The sequence below is a fragment of the Herpailurus yagouaroundi genome, unplaced genomic scaffold (assembly GCF_014898765.1).
Source record: "Herpailurus yagouaroundi ecotype Mexico unplaced genomic scaffold, PumYag 77, whole genome shotgun sequence".
Lineage (NCBI taxonomy): Eukaryota > Metazoa > Chordata > Mammalia > Carnivora > Felidae > Herpailurus > Herpailurus yagouaroundi.
The window spans coordinates 38,396,559-38,410,852 of NW_024412388.1; the positions used below are offsets into that span (position 1 = coordinate 38,396,559).

The following is a 14,294-nucleotide window of genomic DNA, read 5'->3' on the forward strand; positions in this document are numbered from 1 at the left end:
CATAAGCACATACACACACACACATCAATCAAGTAGCAGTGAGGATGTGCAGCAAGTACAACTCTCACACACAAGTAGTTAAAATCACTTGAAAAATTCTTTTGACAGCACCTTCTAGGGCTGAGTGTACACATAGCCCATGATTGGGCAATTCCAAATAAGAATACATACTCAATACAATGATACCTTCATTGCATCATTGTATTCTATATACGCATCAAGGTATACATACAATGCTTATAGCAGCTTTATAAGAGCCCAAACCAGAAACAACCCAAATGTCCATTAACAGAGGAATGAATAAATCAACAGTAGTAGCTTCATAAAATAAAATACTGTATAGCAGCAAAAGTGAAGAACTGTTTCTAAATATAACAAGATGTCTGTAGCGCACGATAGTCTGAATTGCAAAATCAAAGTGAAACAAGTCAGAGAAAAAAGTACATACTGAAGGATGTCACTTATATAAAGATTAAAACACATAAGACTAATCTTGCCATTAGAACTTAGGATAATGTTTACCCTTGAAGTGGCAGCAGCTAAGAGGAAATGCGAGAGACAGGAAATGTCAGATTCCCAACATGACACTCATGATAAATGATTGTTTTTTAAACTGCTGGAACAAAAAAATCACAAAAAGAATGCACTGTCATTATTTCCCAGCTGCCCGTCATATATATGTTTATTTGTCTTACCTCAGAAAATATTCTCATATTGATGGTCTCTAATATTAAACCCAGTAAACCTGACTGGCTCTTTTCCTCTTTTAAATAACATAAAAATCAGCTGGGAAGCTTATTCAAAATAATTATTTCTCACCCCACCTCCCCTCATTCTACCATTTAGAATACAATCTATTTGCAAGAAATGGAATTGTTTTATACTGGGCCATAAAACAAGAGCCCCCATACTTGGAAGGCAATGAAATAATTATCATAAAGTCACTACTTACTACGAGATGTGATCAATAACACTGTTTAGAGTTCAGATGATGTCAAACATTTTGCACAATGACTCAGGTCAAGAGGAAGTTAGAGATGTTGCCTTTAGCAAAACCACTGACTTCCATCAAATGGAGGTTGTATCTTTTTTTCTTCTCTTTCAGTGATTAACTATTACAGGCTTAAGCATCTGGAGTGGTTCTCTTGCCCAATTAGAAACGGCTTTCAAGAGGAAATTTTAGAAACTAACATATAAACGTCTTTGATGAGCCTGATGTGATTTCAAGACATTTTTTACCCGGTCATGGATCTCATCACAGTTTGAAGGTGAACACCAATCAGAATGGAATCTGTAGGTATAAAAAACAAAGGTGACTTGTAGCCAGAGGGAGAGAAAGAAATCTATCCAAATGCCAGACACCAAAAGTCATTGTTTTTTCTTATCCCGGTGTGATGACACAGAAAGATTTAAATAGCATATTTTCTTCTTTGACCAAAGATGAGAGGCAGATTTAAAAATCAGGCACTGATTCTCCACGGAAATATTACGCCTTCATAATATGTGCAATAAGCAGTAATAATAACATTTGATGTAAATTAGGGAGAGCACACCTAAGTAGTTAATCATTTTAATGATTTCCATACACAATTCTTTAGAGCTTTATCTCTAAATAAAGATACAGATTTTCAGATTAGAACAATAATTCCATGTATAGTGCCTTTAAAATTAGTTCTTATTTTCCAGTAATTTAATCACACTCTCTTAAATTATGTGGATAAAATGCCTTTATGTATACAGAACAATAAAACTAATTTTATGAAACGAAACAAAATGTTCAAATAGATGAAAATATTATTTAGAATGCAATCATGCTCTTACTCCTTCAGAAGATAGGGGGTATCAAAATTGAAGGATTCCCTCTCAGCACAGATATCAATCACTTCTCTAGTCTCTCCTATAAATGTGCTTTTTAAGTGAATATTGTAAAAGGAAAGGAAAATGAGACTTTTATGAAAATCTGAGTTTTGGAGTTAAAGAAGAAATAAAACAACCATTCCTCTTTCTTATTCCCGCTCAAACTCAAAACTGGCATTAGTATTCTGAAGTTACTTTATTTTATACAAGTAATAATGAAAATTTCCAGGTCCATCTGATTATAATTCATCTATACGAAGTGCTATTGATAATTCCTTCATAAAGGAATGGGTACTAAAATGCTACTAGATTGCTTACATCTTTGCCTTTTTTCCTCCTAGCTTATTCTTACAAAGTTACAATTTTATATATTTACACAAGGTATAAACTCTTTAGCAGGATAAATGATTTACATAACCTGTTTTAAAGAATGTAATCGCTAATGGATGATCAACTATATCTAAATTTTCATCTCCCATATTTGTAAAAGTTAGTGTTATTGAAGCTACACAAATATATGGCCAACTTTGTTATATTTGCTACATATGCAACACATCTTGAAAATCTGAGATCCAAATGTGCAGTTCCAAGAGGGTGTCTTCAGTGTGCTATGAGAGGGTCCACTAGTCTGTGCTGTGGTATAAGAAATGATTGCCTAACAATCTTTAACTTCATTTACAAAATTCAAAACGGTAAGCATGATTAAAAAGAGTATCAGCTCCTTTTTAATTAAATTTGCTAGTATTTCTTAGTCTGTTTTTAGTAATAACTTTACAGCCTAATACAAATTATAAGTCATAATATTAATATTTATACTTTGAGGAGAAAACTGTTTCTGAAATGTAAGACTTATAATAAAGATTGAAACCATTTTATGTGTGTTAACTCTACTGAAGATATTTTTTAAATGGGCTTCAAGCAAAAGGTACCTTCACTATAAATAAAGAAATTTATTTGCTTACAGTCACTAATAAGAGTTTTATTTTTGAGAGAGAGAGAAACAGAGAGAGAGAGTATACAGCACGCAGGGGATGGGCACAGAAAAAGGGAGAGAAAGAATCCCAAGCAGGCTCTGCACTGACAGCATAGAGCTGACACAGGGCTTGATCCCACGAACCGTAAGATCATGACCTGAGCCAAAATGAAGAGTCAGACACTTAACTGACAGAGCTACCCAGGAGCCCCACTAATAGTTTTTGAAAGTCTGTTTATTCATATACATGATTTAGGAGTCAACACTTCACAGAAATCTTAAAGGAAAACTTATTTCATCTTAATGAATATTTAACCCGGATAACTTCTATAGCGTTATGTTTTGTCATGGTCCCAATTTTGCCTGGGACATACAATCTATTTTTACATCAGTTTAAATTGCTTATTGATTCTGTTGGATTTTATAAATGCCCTGTAAGTTTATTGTTCAGTAATCTAAAAGAGCCATTATCAGAGGATGTCTTATATTTAAAGGTGTGGTACTGAGTGTGCTAAAAAGAACAAAATGTTTTTGTTTCTAGTAATATGTCTTAAAGACATTTTATTTTCCTTATAAACAAATCTAAATCTTTTGCAAAACATACACTCAAAGTAGAAGTGTTCACCTTAGCAAAAGTAAAAAAGTTTATCTACCCTAAAGAGTACCCCAATAAAGTTTTATTACTTTACTTAGATGAATTTAAAACTGAATTGCTATTATATTATTTTAAAAGCACCTCAACCTTGCTCTAGTCATGTAGGTAATGTTTAATATTAGAACCACTCATTTCCTTCTAGCAAAGACCTTACTGCATCTACTACCAAGCATCAGAACAGATGTGTAAATGCCACTTGTTACTGGAAGCCATCACCTGCACTGGGATATGAAAAAGGGACAGTTGAGTTTAGCTGCCTTCAGTGAAGAATTTTTGAATACAGCCTCAGTGAAGAATTTGTCAACTTGGAAAAACAGACTTCAAAAGCCAGGATGAAATTAGACCTCAGGATACAATTACACAAGACTAAAATTTATATTGTACTACAGTGGTAGGCAACTGGAGAGTTCTGCAAAATCTGTGAAAAAGCAGGAAAATAAAACAATATTCATAAAAACACTTCCAAGGAGATATAGATAAAAAATGTCTTGAAAACCTACAGAGATGGCAAAGAACCTAATCAACAAAACCACAAGTGCTTAATTCTGAAAGTCAGCAAAAAGAGAGTATCTGAACATCTGACCACTGAAGCAGATGTGGAAATTAAAGTCTCCTGGCAACTGCAACACAGGTTTCCAGACTTCAGCAGAAAAATCTCTCTTCAAGACTTTCTCTGGAACTTTTAAAGCCTATAGAAACATAGGTACATATCTCTCTATATAAACATGGAGATATATCTTTTTATCTATCCATCTGTCTGTGAACTCGATGATCCCACAGGCATCATTCCAAAGATTAGAGGCAACATTAAGCAAAATTCCCTATCTCAGGGTCTCCAGCAGACCTCCATACATCCATTTGAACGTTTATAGGGCTAATGGGGAAAGAAATCTATCTGTTTAGAATAGGGACTTTTTTTTCTTTCAGAATAAGGATGTTTTAATACAGCTTCCAAACTGATACACTCTTGCTCAAACCATCAGTTTTGAGATGAACTTTTGACAGACTATACAGTTAGTGTAAATTTTATCAATTAATGTCTGGTGGTCATAATATGCTATACAAACTGGGTGTGCTACTTCAGATTTTTGACACCACCTAAAGATAGATTTCATTTCCATGTTGTTGATAGAATGTGTGGCTTTCAAATTTCTTTTCTTTTTTTTTTTTTAATATGAAATTCATTGTCAAATTGGTTTCCATACAACACCCAGTGCTGATCACAACAGGTGTCCTCCTCAATACCCATCACCCATTTTCCGCTCCCTCCCACCCCCATCAACCTTTAGTTTATTCTCAGTTTTTGAGTCTCTTATGGTTTGCCTCCCTCCCTCTCTTATTTTTTGCTTCACTTCTCCTCCCCCATGATCTTCTGTTAAGTTGCAAGGACCATGAGGCATTCAAATTTCTATAAAAGTTTTAAACTACCTAGGGTAGGGTTGTGTTTTGGTTTTTTTTCAATTTATGACAACTGTTTTCTATGTTACTATTAGTGAGTGAGGCAACGAATTTCCAATTTGAATTCAACAACAACAAAAACAGACAAAGAGGAATTCTTTCTTTCACATTCAAATTATAACAAGTATCTAACTTCAGTTGCCAAAGCTTTTTTAGAGGGAGGGCTGGAATTTTTACATGATTAAAATTCTCTTGGGGAGTTGGGGAGAGGTTATTTGAGGAAAATAAATACCATATACCAACAATATATAGCAGCATCATTATCACTAAAAGGAAAGTATAACCTATGCTATTTTTATACATAAGCCATGCCTATAATGTTAAATCCCTATGGATCTATTGAAAATAAACCATCATGCACTATTTTTCACTTTTAAAAACCATAGTATTGAATTAGGGTTAAAGTGATCCTAATTAATAAACCCATTAATAGTTAATAACTCACTTCAAGAGGACTGGGCTCGGGAGAAATATCTAATGCTATGTAATACGTACTATATTCTAAACAAAAACAAGTAAGCATTTTAAAATCAAATTATACTTGTACAAATAATCAGTTCACATACATTATTTCTGCCTTCTCTTTTCTAATGATGATTATTCAAAAAATCAGTACAGTAGGAAAGACTAAGTATTACCTTTCCCTGAGAGAAGCTCGATTAAGCACAGGACTTGGAGAATGCTTCGGCATTGTTGAGGGTGCTGAATGGACTAGTAGGGTCCTTGCTGAATTCTGGGGCTTGCTACATGACCTTGAGCTTAAATACTCATCACACCTTTCCAAGGAGTCATCGTAGTCTCTCCCATGGGGTGTCCTGATAACCTGTTTAAAAAATTATATTTGTATACACATAATAAATGTGCTATACATTTATTACATACATACACACATATACACACCACCTTAGAACATTTATAAGAATTAAAAAAACAAACACGTATAATGCCACAGCCATATATGAAGGTAAATTTTAGGATGTAGCAGTAATCATTACCACCATAAGAATAAATATTAGGGACACCTGGGTGGCTCAGTCAGTTAAGCGCCTGACTTCGACTCAGGTCATGATCTCGCATCTCACGGTCTGTGAGTTCAAGTCCCACATCAGGCTCTGTGACAGCTCAGAGCCTGGAGTCTGCTTCAGATTCTGTGTCTCCGTCTCTCTCTGCCCCTCCCCCACTCATGCTCTGTCTTTCTCAAAAATATATAAACATTAAAAAAAATATTAAATACATCTAGATTGTTCATTCCACGTCTAAAATTTACAATTATCAATTCCAAAGGCTTTTGAATAGTGGTAGGGTAAAGGTAGGGGTGTATATATAAAACAAAGGACAATATACAGAAACTAATGACAGCCTAGTTTAGCTATCAGGCCAATCAGAACAGAATTCTACCCTAATACTCATTCATTGATTCATTTGTTCTGAGGACAGACAAATGAATGAATCAGGATAAAAACATTATATAACTACCTTTATATGAGGAACTTATATTCTAGTAAAGTTTACATACTACTATGGAGAGGGAGTTTTAAACACACACCCTAAGATAAATAGGTAAAATACATGGTATGTTAAAGGATGGTGAATATCATAAGAAGAAAATAAAGCAGGAAAGGAGATAAGAGGTACTGATGGGTGGTGTGGGAGGGGTATATAGGGAAGGAGATGCAATTTTATTTTATTTCATTTCATTTCACTTTATTTTATTTTTTTATTTATTTGAGAGAGAGAGAGCGAGAGAGAGCAGGGGAGGGACAGAAAGAGAGGGAAAGAGAGAATCCCAGCAAGTTCCACATTGCCAGTGCGAAGAACGAAAAAGGGCTCGATTTCATGAAATGAACGTGAGATCATGACCTGAGCCAAAATCAAGAATCAGACACTTAACCTATTGAGCCACCCAGGCATCCCAGGAGCTGCAATTTGAAATAAGATAATCAAGGGGGACCTCACGGAGAAAGAGAATATCTTAGTAAAGACCTAAGGAGTAGAGGCCTGAAGATCTTACTAAAGACCACAAGACCTAAGTCATGGGGACATCTGTGGGAAGATCATTCCAGAAGGAGAGAAAAATAAACACAAAGATCCTGTGGGATGGGGTAGAAAGCACGCCTGATGTATTAGAAATAGCAAGGAAGGGGCAACTGGGTGGCTCAGGTAGTTAAGCATCCAACTTCGGCTCAGGTCATGATCTCACAATTCATGAGTTTGAGCCCCACGTTGGGCTCTGTGCTGACAGCTCAGAGCCTGGAGCCTGGAGCCTGTCTTCGAATTCTATGTCTCCCTCTCTCTCTGTCCCTCCCCTGCTTGTACTGTCTCTCTCTCTCTCAAAAAATAAATGAAAAAAAAAAAAAAACAACACTTAAAGAATTAAAAAAAAAAAAAAAAAGAAATAGCAAGGAAACCAATAGGGCTGAACTAAATAGTAGGTAATGAGGTCAAAAAGGTAGTTTTAAGGATTTAGGATTCTATGCTGTAACTTTTTTTTTTTTTTTTTTAAATAAGATCTCACTGGCTACTTTGTTAAGAACTCTCTATAGAGTGGCAGAGACAGGGAAATCAGCTAGGAAATGATTATAACAAAATATGGAAAAGGATGCTGGCTTGAATAAGAATGATATCAATGGAGGTGAAAAGTGATCAGATTGAAAAGGCATTTGAAGATAGGGCCAACAGGATTCACTAATGGACTGGATGTCAAAGATAACACCAGTTTTTTGGCCTAATCAACCAGAAGAATTGGGTTTATATGATTTAGTTACACTCTTCCAACTGGAAGGATAGAAGAGTAAATATTAGGAGCCTGTTTCTGCACATGTTGAGCTGCTTATACCTATTAATTTATTAATCACCCAACATATTAGAGTAGAATTCAGGAGAAGAGTCCAGGATAAAGATATAAATGGTATTTAAAGATAGGGCACTAGGTGATATCACCAAGGAAGTGAGCATAAGTAGAAAGAAGAATACATCTGAAGACAGAGCCCTGGGGAATACTCCACTACTGAAAGGCTGAGAAGATAGCAAGGAAACATCAGACTGAGGAGTGGGCAGGGAAGAAGGGGAAGAAACAGGAGGATGTGTGGTCAGTTGAAGAATGCATTTCAAGTAAGGGGAGTAACTAACTAAGTTAAATATGCTGATAAATCAAATTGGAAAAGACTGAGAATGGAACTTTGGATTTTAGCAACTGGAGAGTCATCAGTAACATCAACAAGAGTAGCACTGATGGAGTGATGGGAGTGATAATCTGGAGTTGAGTTCAAGAGAGAATGAGAGAGAGAAATTGCACTCATTTAATAAATATTTAATCTCCAGTCATTATTTTAAGTGTTGGGACTACAACAGTGAACACAACTAAGTCCCTGCCTTTATGAGCAAATGTTCTAGCAGTACTATTTGGTAAATATCTGGCCTTTAAGAAAGATACTTTATCTTTCTCAGACTTATTTCCCTCATATGTAAAGTAGAGTTAATAATCACTATCTTATAGATTTTCCATAATTTAAAGTAAGTTATAGAACATCTAGGTGTGTGAATTAGTTATACAATAAATATAAGTCATTTATTATTAAAACACCAGTCCAACACAACTTTTTGCTTCAACACTACCACAATTTTCACTGCTTTCCAGAATTAGAGCAACATATGGTGACTCAGCAATCAGCTAAGAGAACCAAGCTTTCATCCCAGAACCAAATAGCACATGGTTCAAACGGCTCAGTTACAGTCCCAAATAACTGACCAAGAAATATATGATCTAGATTGAATAGAAATTGGAAATTATTTCAGTGTTAGTTGTTCACATAAAGTAAAAGCACAGTGAATGTCAAAAACAAGATCAAAGATGTCCGTAGTCAACAAATGTTAAGCATATATGTGAAGAGACTGATAGGAAAGAAAAAAAGTGCTGTAATGCTGTTTCTAGAATTCTATCCAAATATGAGTCTCTTGGCTTATGGTACAGATTATTTTCTCTTCATTAACTTCAATGCCAACTGAGTCATGTTGGTTAGCAGACCACTTCATTTTTCTTTCCCCCCCTTTTTTTTTATTAAATTTTCTCCCCAAACTAGTCAGCAATATTTTAAACACAGCCATGTTCCTCTATTTATAAGAATATTCACTGACAATCTCTTGCACCACATGTTAGCTAATACTCATATCTAGAAAGGTATAGGGGTTTGAACTTACAATCCAGATGAGATGGGGCATAAACACAAAGATAACTGACAACAAGATAACCTGCATCAAATACATCATAATGACAACACAGAAGGATATTCAAAGATTTTGGTCTAAATGGTGGAAGTCTCATGGAGAAGGTGGGACTGGAATCAAGGCCATTAGTAGAGAAAAGGAGAAAGGGCAGTCAGAATGGGGGGAAAGGCACAAGGAAAGAGGACCACAGACGACAATAACTTGGCTATCTCTATAGGAAACTAATAGGAGAGACAGTATCTTAGAGGTGGAAAGGAGCACATTGTAGAGAAACTTAAGTGCTGTAACTCAATACTACTCAACATTTTTTAAGCATATTCTATGTATAAAGTACTAAACAAGGGAGGAGACAACAATCACAAACAAATGTAACAGAAGACCTCAAAGAAGTTATAATCCATGAGGGCAGACATGAAAAAACAAGTAATGATAAAATAATGAGGAAGGAAATTAGAACTGAATAGATATAATAAGTGTGCCATGGGACCACAGCTAGGATATATTCTTTCCATGGAATTACAGCAAATATTTGTTTGGTAAAGTTTTATATCTGCATGGGGGACTAAAGGTATAATGAGGGAGTAAGTCTTGGATAAGAATCCATTTCAAACTTTCAATCTTAAGCCTTAGCTTAAGACATTTCCATAGCTCTTGTGAGTTTTCCATAGGTTACTTATTTACTTCAAAACCACATGGAATATTATCTCTTTGGCTCATTACAGAAGAGTTCCATCTCTTGGACAATTCTTCAAGAACACTGGCTTACAGTCCAAAGACCTGGGTTCAAATCCCTACCAATTATGTGACCCTGAGCGGGTCATTTCTTTCCAAGCTTTAGTTTCCTTATATACAAACTGGGGAAATAACCTTCCAGATTTGCCACAAAAATGTGGTAAAATTGTGAGAACACAAAGCAGAGGGCTTAGTTTATGAAGAATAATAGTTATTTCCTCTGTTTACAGTAATCTTCATATTTCAGCAAAAAGACTTTTTTTTTCTTTTTACATTTATGGAAATCTTTAAATGTCTGTTCTAAGATCTCCAGTATGTAACAATTCCAATATTACAAATGTTAAAATGTATCAAGATAAAAAATCTAGTATTTTTAAACCACTCAAACTGTTACAAGTAGAAAAGCTTCATACACAAAATTCATTGTAATTCCATATATGCAATTATACAAATGACACACTTCTCAAATTTGTGATATATAATGGTTTGGTTATACCATACTTATGAAATAAGATTCCTGAAAAGTTGTTTACATGATAAGCTGATAAGTCATATTTATGGCCATAAAATTTTATGGGAACTTCAAGGTCCAATTAATAGAAGGAATAATTAACTACTGAGTATAATGGGAAACAGGAAATCACTTATCCAACAAGTATCTGTTGAACTGACTTAATGCCTGGTATAAACACCATGCTCTAAAACTTCTTCTTTGTCATGGAGCTTAAAATTTAAGAAACAAATACAAATAATTCTTTAAAAAAATTTTTTTTTCCAACGTTTATTTATTTTTGGGACAGAGAGAGACAGAGCATGAACGGGGGAGGGGCAGGGAGAGAGGGAGACACAGAATCGGAAACAGGCTCCAGGCTCCGAGCCATCAGCCCAGAGCCCGACGCGGGGCTGGAACTCACGGACTGCGAGATCGTGACCTGGCCGAAGTCGGACGCTTAACAGACTGCGCCACCCAGGCGCCCCAGCAAATACAAATAATTCTAATGGAATTAGCTGGGAAGTAGTTGAGACTAAGGATTGTAGGGGGAAAGTGCAGTATAGGTACTACTTTTAGGATGATAAGAAGAAAGTATGGTTCTCACTCAAAAGAGAGAGAAGCAATTTCTCAGTTTTGCCAAGAACATTCCTTAGTGAATCCTATTTCAAGTGAATAATCAATTCCTATCTTACCCAGTTTAAAAATCCATATGCTCAGCTATCTGGATTGGTTTTAGAAAGATGTACTTTCTTTACACGGGAGAGAATTCAAGGAATTCCAAAATAATGCAATGAAAATAATAAGTAATTCCTAAATAGATCAATCCTTGTGTGTACGTGTGTGTATGGAGGGTTCCCTTCTTAGACCACTGTTCTATGCATTTATATAAATAACTTGTTTAATCGCCACAACAACCTTATGAAATATTTTGATTCTGTCCACTTCATAGGAGAGGAAACTGAAGCAAAGTTAAATAGCTATTAAGTGAGGGGGTCTCAGGCTAGTGACACATGAGAGATCTACGGCAGATCTCTCAAGTGGAAAACTCCAGAGCCCAAGCCTCCCAGGATGCCTGAAAGGAAAGTCTCACAGAAGATGGTCTCACAATCTGATTTACTAACAATCCAAACTACAGACCTCAGGAACAAACTGACAAACTGTTCTCAAAGAAGAAAGAAAGCATACCCAATTAATTTTATGATGTGATCATAATAATGCTACCAAACCACTCATGGAAAGTAGAAGGGTAATTACAGACCACCCTCACTAGAAACCATATGTGGGAAAGGGTTAAATAAAGTATTAACGAATTAAATTCAGTAATGTTAAAAATATATATATAACATGACCAAGTTGGGTTTATTCAAAGAATACAAAGATAGGTGAGCATTGGAAAATCTATTAATTCACTACGAAAAAAATCAGTATCAAATCAATAGATGCTGAAAAAAATCCGTTTGATAATATTCAACATCCATTCATAATTTAAAAATATTCTTTGCAAACAAGAAATCTCAAAAGGAACTTAGCTAACTTGCAAAAGCATATTTAACAAAAATCTACTGCAAATAACATTCATAGGTGTGAAACCTCAGACATGATCCTATCTATCAAAGACAGGATCAAGACAAGAAAACACTGTATTAGGCTATGCTGCGGTAGCAAATTAAATTTGAAAATCAGTGGCTTAACATAATAAAGGTTCATTTTTCCCTGTGCTTTATGGTAACAGAGGTTAGCAAGAAAAATTACACTTCACAAAAACTGTCTAAGGACTGTTTTGATGAGACACACTGAGCAACTTACAGCTGTATGATCTAGAACGTGAGGCCTCATTGTCACTGAAACAAGAGAGGGTTCAGATCAATTCATCTATGCTTTACCCTGGAAGGGATCCACATAATTTTCATTCATAGCCCATCGGCTAGAGGAGGTCCTAAATAACTGCAAAAGGGCTTGAAAAGCTGGAAGAGGATACGAACAGCCAATCAGCAGTAACTGTCCCTGTCACGTCCCCTATCACCACTTTTATTCACACTGTACTGAAGATATTAGAAAGTTAAGACAAAGAAATATTTCGAATGGAATAAATAAAATTCATTTCACAAATGACAGTTTCTTCTATTAAAAAATTCAAGAGGGGCGCCTGGGTGGCGCAGTCGGTTAAGCGTCCGACTTCAGCCAGGTCACGATCTTGCGGTCCGTGAGTTCGAGCCCCGCGTCAGGCTCTGGGCTGATGGCTCGGAGACTGGAGCCTGTTTCTGATTCTGTGCCTCCCTCTCTCTCTGCCCCTACCCCATTCATGCTCTGTCTCTCTCTGTTCCAAAAATAAATAAACGTTGAAAAAAAAAATTCAAGAATATCATGACAAAAATGTTATACAAAATCAGCTTCAAACCTATAATCAGTAAAACACACAAAAAATGTAGTTTACAGTACATTCCTATTTACAGTAGGAACCAAAACTATAAGGTTTCTAGGAATAAATCTAACTATGTGTAACAGATTAATGGAAAAGCATACATATCTTTACTGAGACACGTGAGAACTGAGACCACCTGCATTCACATGGCTTAAATATCAGATCTAAGAACTGAGACCCACCTACCTCAATGTGACTTTACCATGAGTTCAAGGAAATTCTTGCCCAAGAAAACAATGCTACAAACCAGTAAATACCATCATTTGCTTCAGGACATTCCCATAAATCATTTACCTGAACAAACGGTCTGCTCAATCATCAATCAGCTCCCTTCTTGAAACAACAGATTCTTAATCTGGGCAAATAATTCCCTTCTCGGAAGAAAAGATCACTCAACTGGACAAATCCTTCCTTATCAAATCAAGTGTTTACTTATCAAGACTCGCTTTAAGAACCCAATCTTTGTGTTCATTAATCCCAAACTTTTATATCACAAACTTTGTCAATTAGATTCCCTCATTAAAAGCCCTACCTTAAAACACTGGAGCTCAGACCCCAAAACCCTATACATATCTGCCCCTAACCTTCTCCTTTCAGAGACACTACTCAGACTGTCCAAGTGGTGGCGCTACCTTAAAGCATTATGTCAGAAACTCAGCTCTGCTTGGTATCAACAGATTATTTAGTTATTCTGGTGGTTTTGGTGAGTTGGCAGTTGACAATCCTAACAGTCTACTAAGATATAAATAGACACCCACATGCTGCCACAGCTAAAACCTTCAACTTAGAAACTGTACTCTTCTGAGACTTTGTGAGCTTCCCTACTGTGAGTCTCTGACTGCAGTAGTAAGGTGAATGAACTTTGGTGTTGAGTCTGGGCTCTGATTTCCTTTTGTTAACCTTCCCAAGTGCTTAGTTACTTTGTCTCCTAGGATGCAGAACCCTTTACTAATCTTGTGATTATATGATCGGATTGGAAAATTTGTATCCCGGTGGATGTCTGTCTTTTTATCAACAATACTAATATATCTCTACCTTTGTGACTTTTTGTTGTGAGTCTGAGAAGAAGATCATAGGAAAATGAAAAAATGTCGAGCTACCAAATCCATCCTCGAGTTAGGCCCATGGATGAACAGGCTCTGAAATTCTCATCACACCACAATCCTCATAATAAAAACTCTGCTGTGGGTCACTTGTCAAAGTATCATGAAAACTTCTTCAGTGTTTCCTTGTTCTCTCCATGGGAAAAAACTGCTGTAGAAGAGATTGCTTCTAAACCTTCCATCCTCCTAGAAGTGCAGACTTGTCAGGTCTCCCATTTGAGACAACCGCTAGGTTGGGGCACAAGACACAAAGCACGCAAGCAGCACACGGACCAACATTACCAGACTTGTATATTGGTTTCCATTTAGGTCCATGTCCCCTCCAAGTTAGATTCAAGCTTCTTATACCTATTCACACTGTAATTTGAAGTCATACA

At 36.0% G+C, this 14,294-nt stretch overlaps 1 protein-coding gene across 3 annotated transcripts in view; it reads right to left on the bottom strand.

Moving 5' to 3' along the window:
* SPATA6 (spermatogenesis associated 6) overlaps window positions 1–14,294 on the bottom strand; it is a 152,002-nt gene that overhangs the window by 49,912 nt on the left and 87,796 nt on the right. For 2 of the 3 annotated variants that reach the window (XM_040470166.1, XM_040470168.1), the window contains exons 10-11: window positions 5,582–5,766; window positions 1,192–1,291 (exon numbers count right to left, since the gene is read on the bottom strand). In XM_040470166.1, coding sequence (XP_040326100.1) covers window positions 1,192–1,291; window positions 5,582–5,766 — 285 coding nt within the window. The remainder of the gene's footprint in view (window positions 1–1,191; window positions 1,292–5,581; window positions 5,767–14,294) is intronic. The other variant, XM_040470167.1, reaches the window with a different exon arrangement.